We start from the raw sequence: 17,742 nt of genomic DNA on the forward strand, positions 1-17,742 counted from the left end.
TTTTTTTTTTTTTTTTTTTTTTTGTACCAGGGATTGAATCAGGACCTTGCACTTGCAATGCAGGTGATGTTGGAACCACTGAGCTAAATCCCCCGCCCTCCAAGTCATTATTTTATTTTTTAAATCACAATGCTTTTTCTTTTTTTAAATCAAGGAATGTGAAAACTGCTGCCTAAGTCAAAAGACACAGAGAAACTCAGCCTGTTTTTTAATTTCCAGAAACTTCAAATTGGCAAAGACCTGACTTTCAAAAACACTCTTCTATGCTTTCTGCTTTGTATTTCTTTTTGACAAATATGTAACTTGTGTTGCTGATGAAGAATTTTCAGGTCCTGTGTTCTACATCCTGACTTGTTTTCTATAGCTATGTTTGGCACATGGCAGCTTTGAACCGTGATCCAGGTTATTGCAATTTCACTACACAAATTTCTCTTTCTTGCATATGTTTTGGGTATAGATGAAAGACTGTTAGTTTCAAGCATTGCTTTGCTCTTTGTATTAATTGATTAGGACTTACCCAAATAAATCATGCAATGAGTGGGCCCAGCAATATTGTAACCAGAATACTCTAAGCTATGATTTTGCTGTATTAAAATAGGAGTCAAAAAGTGACAATAGGTAAGCAGACCAAACAGCAGCAGCAACTATTCAACTCTGTTACTGTAGCAAGAAAATAGTCATACATAATTTGTCAACAAGTGAGGTGGTAGTATTCTAATAAAGTTTTATTTGTGGACACTTAAATTTGAATTTCATGTAATTTTCTCTTGACACAAAATATGATTCTTCTTTTGATTTTTCTTCAATACAAATGTAAAAATTTTTCTTAGCTTATATGTATAAAAATGGACTGGATCTCATTCGAGTAGTATGTTGATCTATCAAGGATTAAGACATTTCTTTTTTATTTTATTTTAAATCAATAAATAGTAGTCAATGTAGATGAAAAACAATATCAAGCAATAAATAATAAGAATCTTTTTTTTAGGTACTGGGGATCGAACTCGGGTCCTTGTGCTTGTGAGGCAGGTGGTAGAACCACTGAGCTAAATCCCCAGCCCTAAGCAATAAATAATAAGAAACACTATCTATCTTTCTCTGAAGATTAAAATATATAGTGTTTAATTTATTTGATTTTAAAAGTTAGAACTAAGAATTACAATCAATAAATATAAGAAATAATAAATGGTAGGTTAGATCTATATGATGGGTCTTACTGGAAAAGAGGAACAATGTGAGATTTCAAGTAGAGAAGAAGAGAAAAATAGGCAGACTAAGCAGGAAAAAGAGACAGAAGGAGGAAGAAAAAAAAGCAAAAGGGAGATATTAATCCTTACTGTGTCCATATACTTTGAACACGTAATTACATTTAACCTCTTTAACTGATGGCATAGAGACAACTAGAGATAGAAAAGAAGCAGAGAAAGGAAAACAGATTTTCAGAGTATTATTAATAAGAAATAGGATCACCACACTGGGTTCCTGATCTTGCCACTCAAGGCCGCATGTCTAAGAAGAGTCACAGTTATACAGAAGGCACTGAGAAGCACTCAACCCCCCTATTTTTATGCAGGCATGTCTCAGTAGCCATCAAGAAATCCAATATTATATCCTTATATGGCTTTTGAAGCCAACTACAATTTAATAACTATAGGCTACAGAAGTGTCCCATAGCCTTTTGAAGACCAGATCTGGCTTGCTGACTAATCATATTCTAATTTGATTGAGCAAAATGATCACCAAATTCATTGGTTATTTTACTGTCTTGTAGGAATCATGTCAGACTCAAAGTTTGAACTTGAGGACATTCTTATTTGGATGAAATTTCCTTAAGTTTTAGACTGCCTCAAACAGGCAAAATTGATTTATTCTTCTATTCAACACATTTAAAAGAATTCAACATCTACTACAGAGTATATACTGTGGTAGATGTTCTATAAAAATATATGTTTCTTTTCCTCAAAAGACAGATACATGTGACTTGTATGATTATTACTATGGGTTCAATTCAAAAGAAATACATAACTCAAAAGAAATACAGAGGAAACATGGCTACATTACAAAATTAGGGAATAATACGGAGATGACATCGAGTTGCCTCATTAAGTGAGGTAGATAAGTAATCTGTTAGATGGGTAGACTCCAGGTTTTTGCATGGTGTATTTGGAATGGTTAGCACATCTGTGTATGTTATGGAGAAGGACAGAAAGGCAGGATCCAATAGGAAACAGAATAGATCCAAAATAAGACCACAGTGAAGAAAGATGTAGGACTTTCCTACATAAATGGATCCAAGTAAAAGGCAGCTTCCAGTTATGATTTATTTAGCTAATAATAACATTCTTAGAATGTGATTATGAAGACATCGACAGAGGAACAAGAGTTAATATAAAAACATTTTTCATATTATGGTGGATTTACAAAAGTTGTTATATGATATAAATAGGCAAAGAACACAAGTAACTTATGTTCTCAACAAAGTAAAGGAACAAAGGCCAGAGAAGTTAGTGTACTCTACTAAGGGTATAATTTAAATGTTGAATAGAGCCAGGGAGGTGACCTAAGTGAAATGGGGGACCAAGGGTGGGGATTGGGCGTAAATGGTGACTCCTTGCTCTGTCCAGAGGTGACAGAGGAATGCTACTCCAGTTTCACGCTGCTGTGAGTGACACGGACTTGGTCTTGTTAGCCTTTCAAGATAAGCTGGAAATCTAGAGTTTTAAGGTAAATGGTCTGATTTGTAAATGCCATGCCTGATTTTTAGGCCATACAGTACAATTTTAGCCTGCCCTAGATTCCTTTCCATCTGGATTATGGTCATTTCTAACCTTATAACCACAGAGGTCAGAGAGTGATGGGTCATGGTCCTCACCTGGGATCATTAGTTAAATGCCTGGCGTGAAGGCTCTGATAAGGTGACATCCCAGGCGAGAAAGGAGGGAGCAGCTTCCCCTTTGCTCCACTCCAGCTCACCTCATTGTCTTTTGTGATACACCAATCACGAGTCGCCCTCACTAGTGATTATTCTGCCCTAGATTTAGTGTCTTTGCTAAATATTTCTTATTTAAATGCATTGAGGAATCATAAACAATTGTCATCCCTTTCTATAGGTCCTCATATGGGCACAAAAATGGGGTAAAGTGGGATGTGGCTTCTGTTTCCATTGCAGTGTTATACTACCGTAGATCTTTTATTCTTCAAATCTGTTACTTTCAAACCAGGACTTCACAACCAAAATGCTACAAATATAGCAACAAACACACAAACAACAAACCAGCACTGTCTTGCTAATTAGCATCAGCTATCAAGATAACAACGGACATGACAGATGAAATTCAAGGATGCAAGATGCCAACAGATGAATCCTTTCACTCAAAGTACTTACAGACGAGGAGGACTCTGCTGCCAGTCTTGCTGCATACCTGGCGATCAGCCTGTGTTCTTCATCAAGCCGGCTGGAACTCTCAAGCATACTGTTGACAACCAAGAAAGGAGACTTAGGAAATAGGAAGATTGATACACGCATATCACTGTTGGGAAGTTTGCTATTTCAGTTTTTCAATGCCAAAAATTTGCAAGCTATACAAATCCCTGTTAGGTCAGTGATCTCCAGCTTGGATTCATGACATGATCTAATCTGTGGGCAGGAAGGTCAATAATAAATCCTGTGTTCTGTCAATTCAATCATCTTACCAAGAGTCCTCCTAAAAGAAGTGACTTTTCAGGTCAACATTTCTGGCATACGAATACCTTATTTTAAATGTAATTGCCTTTAATATTTTAATTTCTTTATTACGCATGCAACGCACATCCAAAATCAATGTTAGAAAATATGAAAGCAAGCAGAAAGGCAAAGCCCAACTGTATTTAGCTTCCGGTGAGTGATCTCTATTGTTGGTTTTCACATTCTCATATGCAGTCATTTCCCCCTCTTTAGGGTGGACTGGACTGACTCACTTTCAAAGAATAGAATATGGAAAAGGGAATGGAATATCACTTCCAAATCCAGGTTAAAAAGATCATGGCTCTCATGTTGGGCTTCATCTCTCGTGCCTTCTTAGGTCGCTCACCCTGTGGGAAGCTAGTTGTAGTATCATAAAACAGCCCCGTGGCTTTGTCTGTGTGCCACTGACAGCCATGTGAATGAATCCCTACTGGCAGGGCCTTCAGATAACTTTAGGGCTGGAGCAACAGCTTGATTGCAACCTCATGAAAATCCTTGAGCCAGAGGCATCTCACTGAGCCCTTGGATTCCTCCACAAAATGGTGAGATAATAAATGTTTGTTGCTTTAAACTGCTAAGCTTTGGGATAATATGTTATACAGCAAGAGATAACTAGTACAATTCTTATCTATGCTATTACTTTTCAGGAACTTGCCTTTCAAATTTACTTCAAAAGAAGGGGAATTATAGTAGTATCTTCCAGTGACATTGATGGTAATTGTTTAGTGTCTCCTATAAATTTATAAAAACTGTTTACACTAAAATAAGGTTGGCCTGAGTCCCTAAAAGTAATCTAAGTAGAGGTATTATCTACTTCCCCATTTCAGGAAACTTGGTCTTCTGAAGCCCTTCATTCAAGACTAAGTTTTAGATTTCATTTCTTCCTAAAGTGTAGGGAAAGTGGGAAGGGTAGGGGAAAGGTAGTAAGGGAAAAGGAAAAAATATGAGAAATGAAAAAATGGAAATAAAGTATTTGTAAATAGGGAGGGGAGGAGGGGGTAAAGGGAGGGCAGGGACAAGGGGAAAAATGAGAATCAAGACCTGTCATATAAAGGTACAAGATCCCAATGATGAATGTAACTGTACTGTATACCTAAAATGTACCAATAAACTCAATGAGAGAAAAAAATTAAAAAGTAGATTCCATTTAAAAGAGTTCTATCAATCTTGTTAATAGATTAATTGGCTTGAGTTTTATCAGTTTTTATTGTGTATATGAATGAGGTGAGAATCAAGATTAGAAATTAGTTCCCTTCATTCCCAACATATTTTATTCTTCATTGGCTCTTAAACTTTTGTTTTTACAGAAAAATTAATTCTCATGAGTTTACATTAAAAAAGATCTATTCCTCTGCCTGTATAAAGATTACAAGAACTCTTCATTTCAAAGGCCCAGATCTACACAATAAATACAATCATGTATATGTATATAACATATATAGTATACATACTCCACAGTGTTTTAATCTTTGTTCCAAGTCAAATGAGTAGAAATCACTTCATGCATGTTGGCTATGGTCACTTCCAAACAGCTCATCCACTCTTCTATGGTTGGCTAAATCCTTAGGGTATTTTTTGGGGGGATTCAGACTTTTCTGCCTCCATTATCTCTACTCTTGTCTATACTCCTCACATATATATAATATGCCTATTTTAATCCTGGACTCTTCCACTCTGGGTTTAGCCTTTTCCTGTAAAATGACTGAATTTCCCTGTTTATCAATTCAGAGAACCATCCTTCAAAAAGAGATTTCCCTTTTGTCTTGCCCAAATAAGATAATACATGTGAAAAGCATCAAGGTGTCATTATTCCTAGACATTAAATTTTCAAAAAATGTTAGTTAATGCTATATTATTATTTTTCCTCTCAGGTAACCTATTTGATTCATTAACAATTCTCGTTCTTTCAAAATATCATCAACTCTCTGAACCAACCAGAGCAATTCTTCTCATATTACTTATAATTTTATGAAAAAGACAGCTTCTAAATTCTGAAGTGGGGAGTGATAGGGTTGGTTGAGACTTGAGAATCTTCATTTCTGATAAGCTTCAAGTGTTCCACTTTGAGTAGAAAGGACCTAGAAGATCTTGAAAATACAATGGGAAATCCAAATACATGAAGTGAAGCCAAGATATAAACCATATAAAAGAGATCATTTTTCATGAGTACTTAATTCATATTTACACAGAATATGTGATATTTTACAAAATTTCAAAACAGAAAATTCTAAGAAACAGGGTTCAAATAATGTGTAGTAGTATCACCTCCAGAACAGAGTGAGATTTCAATCAAAACACCAATTTAGCCTTGGAATAAGTACATTTTAATAGTCAAAGGCAGAATTATTTCTGAAAAATTGAAGTGTAAAGCAGACATTTATCTTCATAAGACAATATCTGCACTCAGCAAAGTTTAAACATAACCAAGTTTCTTATCGCTTACATAAGAAGGAGAAAGTTATACTGTCTTTGCTTCAAACATATGACAACCATGCAGACAATATAGTTTGATTTTAACATGACTTTCACTTCTTTCTGTACTATATGCTTCATTCAGCAGTTTGTGCAGACAACAGGGCTCTTGCTATAAGCCCAAGATGATGACCTGTTTGCTTGAAAGTGACTTTGTCAGAAATGCTCATGTGTGTTTTGATAAACCATTCTTTAAAACTTGACAAAAATATTCATGGTGAAAGTAGCTTTTATCATGAATGACAGGCCAGTATAAATAATATGAAGGTTATATAAAAAAGCCTTCTGGTAATGTAAGATGTGGGATTCTGTCTAGTAAGTGATAACTCATATTCCATGCCTTTCTTCCCCTAACATAGTGTGAATGAGGGCTGAGGTGATATATTACCCTTTTGTGAACACGAACAATTTATGAGTCCACATGTGCCTTTCCAGTATGTTCAAGTTATACAAAGGTGAATGAGGCATTCTTGTGATGAATTCCATTATTTCAGGACTTCCATTACAAATAGTTGAAAATTAATGACAATCCCCAAATCCTTAAAATAAGCACCAATTCCAACAATTTCTCTAGCCCTAGCTATTCATTTTGGGACTTGATAATCACTAATCTTGCTATAAGACTATGGAGAATTAAAAAGTGGCTGCTGTGTTGACTATATTTCTGAGTAGAGGAATCCATTATTTTCCAAGCTCCTCACCTTTTCCCTTAAGTGCACGGTCAGTGTCTGTTGCTAGTGATTTCAAATGGCATCCCGAGAAGACCAAGTGGCCCCAACTAAGGAAGGCTTACTAAATTGTGACTTAGCAAAGAGTTTTGAGAACTCAGGGTTTGTTCACATTTCTTTGACTTCTCTCTATGGACCTGTTTTATAGGTATCCCAAAGGTACCAGAAATGCTTCTCTATTTTCCCCCAATATTTTTCTATTTGTTCTGATGAGGACAGGAATTTCATCACTAGAGATTAATCTTAAATCCCTTTGCCTCATGTATATTCTGTTAAAATGAAGGTCACCAGCGGGAGTTACTGCCTAAGACGGCATTATTAGTTAACATCTGAGTGAAGGCTTTGTGTTTCAGATTATTTCCTATAGTTTGCTGGTGGTGGAGAGCAAAATGCTATGGGATTAGAACACTGTTCAGGCAATTAAAAGTAAATGAGCACAAGAGAGATGAGGCAGAAAAGAGGGAAGGGCTACTGGGGCCAGAGCAGTATTTCTGTGGAACTAAAGAATGGGGAAGGAGATAGACTGACTCTTAAAAAGTTTAACATTGTGGCCCTTTTCCTTGCAAAAGACAGAAAATCACGAAATGGCCATCTTCATGGGTAATGAAAACTAATCATTATAATGGCTGCTTTAGCGATTTTTCAAATTCTTTTATCAGGACCTTGACTTTAACAGCCAGATATGTTACAATGAAGGTCATGCACTCCATTAAATCTTAGCCTACACATCAAAAATATTAATGGCAAATAGTTCAGTGCATTCAATAGTGAAGTGTGTTATGGACTCAGTGTGTCTTGCCCCAAGTTCACATGTTGAACCAGTATTTTAGAATGTGTCTTTGAAATTGGGGGTCTTTGAATTGTAATTAAGGTTACATGAAATCAGAAAGGTGGAGCTCTAATCCAATATGACTGGAGCCCTTTTAGGAAGAGGAAAAGACACTAAGCATACACAGGCACGGGGAAAAGTTATATGAGGCCACTGTGGGGGAGGGCTTGGCCTCAAGCCAAGGAAAGAGGTATCAGGAGAAACCAGTGCTGCTGGCATGTTGGTCTTGGAGTTCCAGCCTCCACAACTGTGAGCAAATAAATCTGATTTTCGAGGACCCTGTTCTGTCATAATTGGCTATGGCAGTCTCAGTAAAGTAGTATAAAGTGTACTTTTAAAAAAATTCTTGCCCAATATCACTTTTAGTTTGTTATCTATTTTGAAAATCTCTATTAGTTGGTTTTGCTACCTCATTGAATAGCTGGTGCTTTTCTTTGTTTACATTTACTACCTCTATTTACATAAAACTTAATATGATTTTCCTTTTCCACCTATTTTATACTCCTAAACCAGAGAGGACTAGGGGCTTACTCTATAAAGGTGATTTTTAAACAGAGAAAATATTTATTTTATTAGTAAAAGAGGTTTCTGAGAATTTGTAAGGATTTTGTTTAGGGTAAGAGGGGTTTTTATCCCCAGGCACCATCAATGTTCTGTAACACCAACAGATACTTATCAGGCACCTACTGAGTGTCAGCTTTTATGTTTGGTGTCAGAAATATGGTAGTGAACTGGTTGGAGAGTTCCTGCCCCATAGAGTAGGGCAGTGAAGGTGAACCTTTTAGAGATTTCAGTGATATAAATGGCCCCCTGTGGCACACGTGCCATGGGTTCGCCACCATTGGATTAGGGCAAAGTGGATGGTAAATCACTTACCCACCTACCCACTTCATGATAATAGCTAAGGAGTGAAGGAAACTCGTAGTGTGCCATCTTAGAGACAAATACAAGGGACCTACCTGAGGCGGGGTCTTTAAGACTGAAAGCCAGAGAGCAGTCTGTGCCAATGGACATGGAAGGAGGGACAAGATGGAAGTGAGGACGGACGTTCTGGGCAGAGGGAAGAGCCAGAGTAGCGTGGCCTTGGGTGGGGGAAGGGCTTGACTTAGGAACGGATCAAACATTGTGTGGCTAACCTGCTGAGGAGTGAAGGTGAGAGGTGCGTGTGCAAGGCCAGTTACACACAGGCTTGTAGACCACAGCCAGGGGCCTGGGTGCGTTACTGAGTGCAGCCGGAAGACAGCAACTCATTTTAAGAAGGAATCCTATTAAAATTGAGACTTCACATGTAAAACCCAAGGTTAGAAATTCTTAGAATGAAGATGATATATATTTCCTCGCATAAACATAAAATACTATGGAGCAATTTAAATTTGTTGCATTATTAATCCAGCTAGCAAGAAATCTATTAATAATATAAACATATAATTTTTCTATTTGAGAAAAACATAAGCGGAACAATTTTAACCCAGTTTTATGCGGTCAGGAGTCTCACCAAGTGACTGCAATTAATCACATCACAGAAGGGAGCCTTTAGCTGCTTCCTCTCTCTTACAAAGTTGAGAGAAATATGCTAGAAGTTTCTGAATTGTGTCATGCAGGACAAATTGTGGTTACAGGTAAAAGTTCTGGGGTTGTTTCCAATCTTTTGGTCTGCCTGCCAGATCTTCTCTATAAATCACTGTAAGTGCAGGTCCTTGACCAACTCTCAGGGAGGGGAGAAAAAACTTTCACTGTGTTAAAGTTTTGAGACTCCTTCCTGCTTCATGAAGAAGGTGCTTAAAAACCGCAGAGGGTTTTTATTTTTATTTTTAATTCGGAAGGCAGCAGAAATTCTCGCCTGAACTGCTGCTTATTTGTTTACTGACATTAGAACCAGCAATGACTGAAGCATCTCTTTAATGTGGCAGCAGACTATTTATAATGAGTCAGTCTTATTTGTTATAGCTAAAATTTGGAAACAGCCCATTTGCCCATCAGTTGGAGACTGGATAAAGAAGATGTGGTTCTTCCATAAAATGGAATACAAGATACCAATGATGAATGTAGTTGTACTGTATACCTAAAATGTACCAATAAACATTAAATGAGAAAAAATTAAATAAATGAGAAAAAAAATGAGTCCATCTTCCCACACAGAGTTTGGTCAAGAACATGGCTAAATAATGATAAAACAAACCATAGGTTTTGGTGGGGCCCAGCTCTGGGATGCCTGTTTGCTGAGCATCTCACGAGGAGTACCCAGAAAAGGAGGGAGAGAAGGGAGGTGAAAACTGATGGGATCTTGTTTCATTAAAACCTGTGTGCAAGACTTCACTAGACTATGACCCAGGATGTCTTCAGTTTCTCAGAGTTTGTGTTTTCTTACTGGTGAGATGGAAGTAACTATCCAAACTTCCAGAGCCATGAAGAAGCAAATCGAACAGCACATAGGCAAGGGCTCTGTAATTTTTGAAGTGCTTCATAAATGTAGAATTTATTTTTCCCTCTTCTTGATTGTTTGATGAGAGACTGAAGACAAAATTTTGCTTTTTTGCTGTTTAAAATTAAAATGAAGAGTCAAATTCATAGAACTAAATTTATAAAAGACAACTCACTAATAACTACCATTCTTATTAATACTATGACCTCAAAATATTTGTTCAAAGGAAATAAAAGGGCTGTGGTTGCAGCTTCCATTGTACAGCAAGACCTTGGGTTCAATCCCCAATACCGAAGAAAAGGAACAATAATATCCTTTCAGTAATTCATTAAGTGAGTAAGTAAATACCTGAAGACTGCAGAGTGGAGGAGTAACCCACAAAAGCTTTCTGGAGGGCATGTGTTAGTTCAGGTTTTCTAAGTCACATGGTATCTTTGTAAACTTGGTTGGATAATGGTTAAACACTTTGTTCATTGCCTACTAGTTGTGTGACTGAAGGAAAGTCAAGTACAGACACTAAAATGATATCTTTATGTATAAAACGATAATGATCACATTAACTCTGCAAGGTTATTCTAAGGAGTAGGAGAAATCTCGTATATAAAGTTTTGGCACTGAACTTAGCATGAGAAAAGTACTTTAAAAAAGAGTAACTATGATTATTACTATTATATATCTTACCATAATTGAATGATGTTAAAGCATCATAACTATAATGATGGTGGAGAAGGTGAGAGATTATTGTATTATTTATATAAGCAAAATTGGTATGTGAGATTGTTAGGATCTAATTTTTAAAAAGGAAAGGAAAGAGAAAATGAGAAATCTGAAGAAGTTGGAACTTCTTAAGGACAGAAGAAAGCTATAAAGGGAATGGAAGCAGCTACTCAGAGGAGTCTGCCTCATTTATCAGTCTTACACCCTGCTTTGTTTTCAAACTACAAATCCCTTCCAAGCTTTTATCAGGCAGATAGATGTAAGGTGCCTCTGCTGAGACTGTTTTATGGTCTTAAGTGACCATCAAGTCAATATGATTAATCGCTTGAGTAGGGAAAATGGCTGGTAGTGACAAACTCTGAGCTTTTTTCTCTTTGGAGATTTCTTTGTTACAACCTAAATTAACAAAAGGTCAAAGAAGAGTGGTGGAAATCACTGGGATGTGCTTGGAATTGCAGGGGAGAGGAAACAGTGCCCTCATATCACTGCGTTCTGAATAAATCTGCACTGACTGTATTTTTGAAGGTTATCAATATGATGATTTTGTAACTCAGAATTTAGTTTTATTCTGACATTCCATAAAATAGATTTGTTGGGAATAAGATTAAAGCAATATTATAATTTTGAGAGTTAGTAATGATACAGTAGATATTATTAAACCTAGAAGCGCAGGCAATTTGAACAAAGTGATTGGCTTCGATTAGAAGAGTAAAAAAGGATAAAATTGAACTAGTGTGCTGGTTGTACTTTTTAATGCAAAAGTTAGCATATTTATCACACATCTATTAAACCTAATAAATATTAAATCATTCACCAAATGAATCTAACTATTGTCTCACTAATCTTGCAACTTTAGGCCAAAGGTGTTAGAAATGTCAACAATGGGAAGAACTTTGGAAACAGTCAAAGGATGAAAGAGTTCTAGAAACAAAGGCTAACTAAACTAAAGTAGTGAGGCAATGGGCACCCAGCAGTAGTGATCACATGTTTGAGAAATGCCTTTATGAAACAGAAGAGGGAAGAAACCTGATGGTAAAGCTGCAAACCACTTTAAAAGAGATTTAACCAACTATCCCACTTTATAGATATAACCTTGGAAAATCCATGGGCCCTTAGTTCAGAGAAAATTAAAAATAAAAATATTTCTAACATCTCACTCGTTTGTACATCAGTAGTTGAGACTAGTTTGATAGGTGCAAACTTTTATTCAAATTGCAAATGCACATTTATTACTAAAAGCAAGTAACTTTAGCCAATAAACTATACATTATGGTTTACATCTAGATGCCCCTCCCTCCCCCCAACCTCAGGCAGTCATGTGTAGAGCTTTTCAGAGGTGGCTGGATCTAGAGTGTGTGATTCTAGGATTAAGGATATGATGCTGTGATCCAAGGATTAAGGATGCCTCATGTTGGGTGTGAATGTATCCACCCTAAGGGTGGGTACCCTGGATAGAATACACAGGACAGAGAAAGGGCTGTGGTGGGCACTGCTTATTGCTTGTAGCTTGCTGTGTTTGCTGCCTCTGTCAGCCATGAACTGTTTCTCCTCTTTGATGCCTCTCTGATACTACCCTGCCTTGAAGCCTGCTAAGTGTGGTCTGAAACTCTTAAAAACTGTGAGCCAAATGAACCTTTTCTACTTTAACTTTGGGTGTTGGGTATTTTGTCTCAGCATCCAGAAAATTAATTAAGACACTATGTCAAAATTAGAATCCAGAAACATTTTATGAATACATTTATCCTTCATGAATGCCTATTTGAATTGCTAAACTCCACACACCTGAGAGTGAACTTTGCATGTTCTGGACCTTGAAAGGAGGCTTCAGCAGCATAGCTACTCAGACACATTTGTAAGTACCAGAACTGTTGAACTACAGTTTTTCTCATGATTATCATTGTTAGAGAAATGATTTCCATTTTATGATCGCATCACATTACTTTTCCTCTTTTTTACTTCTATCTTAACTGAAATGAAGCATTGTTTCCCTTATCAGCAGAGACATACATGTCCTTGGAATAAATCAAATTCTTGCCTCACGATCTTACAGTAATTTGACATGACACATGGCAGAGGAGGCACTGTTGTGATTCAGAATCCTGCATGCACCTGTGTACTAATATTTCCACTCACAAAGGGTTTTTTAACATAATTAGGACATACATGAGAATATGAATTCTATGGTATATTAATGGGAAGCATTCAAACTAACATCCCCAAAGACTTCCCAGTTGAATGAGGTAAAAAGTGCCTCAGTGACACACCCATCTTGTTTAGGGACTTTGCCCCTTGCCAGGATTGCTTGTTACCAGTTCACACCATTTCTCTAAAGACAGTCAGGCAGCCAAGCCTGCACTAACCATGATGGGGTGTTCCGGAGCATGTTGACATACAACCCGATGAGCACATGTTCATCAGCTAGCCTGTCTGCAACATTTAGGCTGTACTGTATCCTGAAATGGGGCAGGGGGAAAGAAAAGTGTTAAGAAGGTCGACAAAAAGGAGCAGAGAAAGCAGGGTTGAGTTTGTGGTAGAAAAAGCATGTAGAAAACCAAGCCAATGAAGAGTATAAATGAAGTTCTGTGAAAAACACAAGCAAAATCCAAGCAATAAAATCCACAATTTTATTTTGCTACATTTAAAAATAAGGATTTCTGTCTGTAGGGTGAAAAATTTTTTAGAAAACAAATTTGCATTCTTCCACCATTAAGGCTAAGGAATTCATCTGTACAGCAAAAGGTTGCAAGCAAATATTAAGTATCATGGAAAACCAAATAATCAGATTAGTCATTTAAGTGAAAAAGAAAAAGGAAATCAGGAAAAGCGAATAACAACACAGATGTGTTCACTTGAAATAGCTATGTGGTGCTGTTAATTGGGTTATGGTAGGGCTGCTTTCATTAAATCAGAGACAGGCTTTTACACACAGTAGTTTTGATGAAGAAACTCCATTTTTAGTTTAGTTAATTCAGGGTTCCAGTACACTCTGGCTTTAACTTACCCTTTGCCCTTCAGAAAAGCTGGAGCAGCCCTAGCCAGCATTTTGTTCTGTTCTACTTCACTGTCCTTGGGAGGAGAGCTAGTTAATAAGATGGGAAAGCCAAGAAGAGCTTAAACACAGCAACAGATTCAAGAATAGAAACTGGCAACAGAAACTCCCAAGTCTATGGCCAAGCTCGATTTGGAAAGATCTCTTATTATTTTGAAATGTACAGGATGTTTCCAGATTTCCACAGAATTCAGATAGGAGTAAAAGCCTGGCCCGAGAACCGTAGTTACTATCCCATGAGCTAATTTATTCCTGGATTTGACCTCTGTTATTTGCTTAATAAGTAAGCATCCACAATGCATATGTCTAGACATCATGAAAATTCTTTCAATATTCATTACAGGATATCATGTAAGCAGTCCAGAAGTTCACTAAGTCCTAATCAGCTCTTAGATTCCACTTAAGGAGTTTCTCGGACTTTCTTAAATTTTCCAGCTGTGTGGAATAGAGACTTGAAAATTACCTACAGATGTCTGCTACATTATAAGCATTTTCTATGCTGAGTGCAAGTCACCTGAACTTGGCTGTGAAGCTATAAAGAAAGCTTTCAGAGAAATGGAGAAACACATCTGGGAGCTCTATAAATATAGTCATATTTCTTATGTCAATATCAATGCATAACCAGTGAGTAGAGTTCCATCACTGAAGCAATTCTTAACATTTTAGATTCATTATGAAGAATATTAATTTGACTTAGCAATTTAAATGATAGTTCTAAGGCTTAAAGTATGGTTTTATGAAAATGCAAGTAGAAATATAAGTGATGATTAATTATATGTGGCCAATTCTAAATTATCCAAGATCTACTGTGATGCTTCACTGGGAAATATGGTATTAGTTCTTAGAATTACAACTGAATTGGTTATATACATATACTTTTTTTTTCTCTTCATTTTGCTCCTTTGAAGGTTAAGAATTTTCCCCACACATTGGTGTACTTAACACTACCCCCTGAACCATCATAAAAAATACAAATATAAAACACCCATTTTAAATACCAAATATTTAACTACTTAGATCTAAATTATGATGTTTTACCACAATTTGCAAGCAAGTTTAACTCACATCTATATCTGTATATTCTTGTAGGATTATAAAATAGTTAAAATCTTACTAGACTTTTAACTAAAAGTTTAAGTGTGTACTATGAGATAGTACCACTCTTTCAGGCTGAAATACTGAAAGCAAACTTATGAATGAAAATCACATTATAGCTGTGCATGCTGTAATTGAAATTCTTATTTTGTAATAGGATATAGTAAGGATTCCTTAAATAACGAAGTCTCTGGTAAATTTATATCAGATTTTACCTATAAGGAAAATGTCTAGGAAACAAGAGGCAATCATGTTTGTTGAACATACGACATTTTCATTCAGCCCTTTACAAAGACATGCATTACAGGAAGAATTACCGTGCTTCAAGAATACAAACTGTGCACCAAATTGACTTTAAAAATAGAGTTTGGGGTACATGTAATGTCTTGATATATGTATAATTTATGGAATTATTAAGTCAAGTTAATTAACATAGCCATCATCTCACATATTTATTTTTTTGTGGTAATAATATTTACAAATCTATCATTTCAGCAATTTTGAAATGTACAATGCATTATTGTGAACTGTAGTCAATAGAGCAATAGAGCACCACAACTTTAAAACAGTCCATTAGATTAATGTTCTAGGAGAATTTACTCTCCTAATAGGCTAAAAAAATTTTTTTTGGCATTTTGATTATCTGCTAAGACTAGGAAACCTGGTCATCAGAACCGATAACCACCTTGCCCCTGTAATGTTGATGATTTCTGAGATGTTCTATTATCCCAGCACTTCAAACTCTGTCTACTCAAACTGGTATCTCTATGTTCATTGTTCAGTAACTACGGTCTCCCTGCTGCCCAAGAAACTCACCAACTTTTTTTTTTTAACCTTAAGGTGGGTGTAGATATTGAAAAATTAATCTTAGATGCCTGGAAAACTATTCAATATACTTTCTGAAATATATCAATGATTCTTCCTTCAAAACTAAATGACGTTCCTGCCTTGATATACTTACTTCACCTTCAAATTCCAGGAAATTTTCCTTAAACCTAATTTCATGGGTACATCCACAGAATATGCAAGATAAAAATAAAGAAGCAGAGTGGCACATGCCTATAATCCCAGTATCTTGCAAAGCTGAGGCAGGAGGATTACAGTTTGAGCCCAGCCTGGGCAACCTAGTGAAATCCTGCCACAAAATAAAAAATAATGAACTTCTGGGGATGTAACTCAGTGTGAAGGCCCTCGGTTAAATCAGCAGGATGGGGTGGGTATGGTGAAGCAATAGAGAAAAGAAACAAAAGATCAATGATGAAGATGTGTTTGCTACAAATTATCTTAGGGATGCTTTATGGGAGGAGGTAGATGGTCAGTAAAGCGGTTTCTACCTCTCTGTCTCTCTCGGAGGAGCCCGGCTGATGTCAGTGTCACATAGTGACAGGTGGCAGGAAGGGGGCATTTGGCTAGATTTTCTTTGGTGGCCTCATTTTTTCTTTCCCTTCAATTCTTTGGGCTCTCCTCTTCTTCCTTCTCCTCCAATTGCCTTTCTTCCCTCTTCTCTTCTTTCTTTTCTCTAGGCCCCTTCGTCCCTCAAAGAACTGAACACGGAGTCTTTGTGTACTCATCATTTTTCTTTCTATTATTTTCTTTGCATTGACCTTTGGCTGTGTTGGTTTTGTGGAATAATTGAAATGCTTTTATTTTCCTTTCCCTTACACACAAATTCTTGGGAAAACCAGTTCTGGGAAAGTGTAAAGTTATACCACAGACGTTTATGAGCTTGTGGAAATAAATTATTTTGTTTTGCTATAGCTCTTGATTTCTAGTGCCAGGAGCGTTTTTGATTTTTGGTATTTAATCTTAATATACTTTCTATACTTCCTAGCGCTAACTTCAAATTCTCATCACTAGCTTCTGGGCAGCCAGAAATATGCCCATTCATAGAGGTAGTTAAGAGCAGGACAAAAGCAAAAAACGGCCACTGTCAAAGTGACGTGGTAGCCAAGGACTTAGAGGCTTGACTGGGAGGCACTTTAAACATGGGTCTTTAAAGGCTTTTTACATAATAGCCCTTCTACTAGAATCTTTCTGCAGCTCTGAAGGATCTTGGAGAAGGGAAACGGAGTATCTTTTCCTCCTGTATTGTTGTGAAGACAGTGACAATATGTAGCTTATTATGATGTCTTCACAGTAATGCATTCTCAACACCTTTGTAAGAATAAGTTAGACTTTCAGCCACTCATTTTGTAGCTTTGGAATGTGCGTGGAGAAGTGAAGTGATATTTCCCAATGTCTGTGGGCTTTGGGAGCAGGTACATGGAACTTACTTTCCTACTCCAGAATAAATGCTTCCAGGGAGTGTGTCAGAATCAGCCCTGGTTTTCATACAACTTCAGCTAGAGTTCAAAAGGTGCTCCTTGCTCTGGATGTGATGCACTCAAATCAAAACACACTCTTCCCTTAACTTCTGAAACTGGGAACTGCTTAGCACTTCCTTTCACATGGTGGACACATCTTTCTGAGCAAAACCACCATCCCCAAATTCTATTTCAATATTTCTCATTTTTTTCCATCAAGCCCTCACTGAGATATAAATACCCCCAACCCTGCAAACACTCTCATTGCTCGATGCCGTGGAGGGAAGAAGAGTAAATGCAAACAGAAGTTTGTGTGTTATGACAAAAGCCAAAATGCAGGGGCAATTCCTTAAGACAATTTTTTTTTTTTTTGGTACCAAGGATTGAACTCAGGACCTCACAG

General features: G+C 36.8%; 1 protein-coding gene across 15 annotated transcripts in view; it reads right to left on the minus strand.

Annotated features, from left to right (window-relative positions):
- The window catches only part of Dtna (dystrobrevin alpha), a 354,245-nt gene that overhangs the window by 35,196 nt on the left and 301,307 nt on the right, over positions 1 to 17,742 (minus strand). For 10 of the 15 annotated variants that reach the window (XM_033757533.1, XM_033757537.1, XM_033757536.1 and 7 more), the window contains 2 exons: positions 13,253 to 13,345; positions 3,386 to 3,473 (listed from right to left, as the gene is read on the minus strand). In XM_033757533.1, the coding sequence (XP_033613424.1) occupies positions 3,386 to 3,473; positions 13,253 to 13,345 (181 nt within the window). Of the gene's footprint in view, positions 1 to 3,385; positions 3,474 to 13,252; positions 13,346 to 13,893; positions 13,972 to 17,742 lie in introns of all 15 variants that reach the window. The other 5 variants (XM_033757542.1, XM_033757541.1, XM_010638077.2 and 2 more) reach the window with 2 other exon arrangements.

The sequence above is a fragment of the Fukomys damarensis genome, unplaced genomic scaffold (assembly GCF_012274545.1).
Source record: "Fukomys damarensis isolate Sample0158 unplaced genomic scaffold, DMR_v1.0_HiC HiC_scaffold_30, whole genome shotgun sequence".
In the NCBI taxonomy this organism is placed as follows: Eukaryota; Metazoa; Chordata; class Mammalia; order Rodentia; family Bathyergidae; genus Fukomys; species Fukomys damarensis.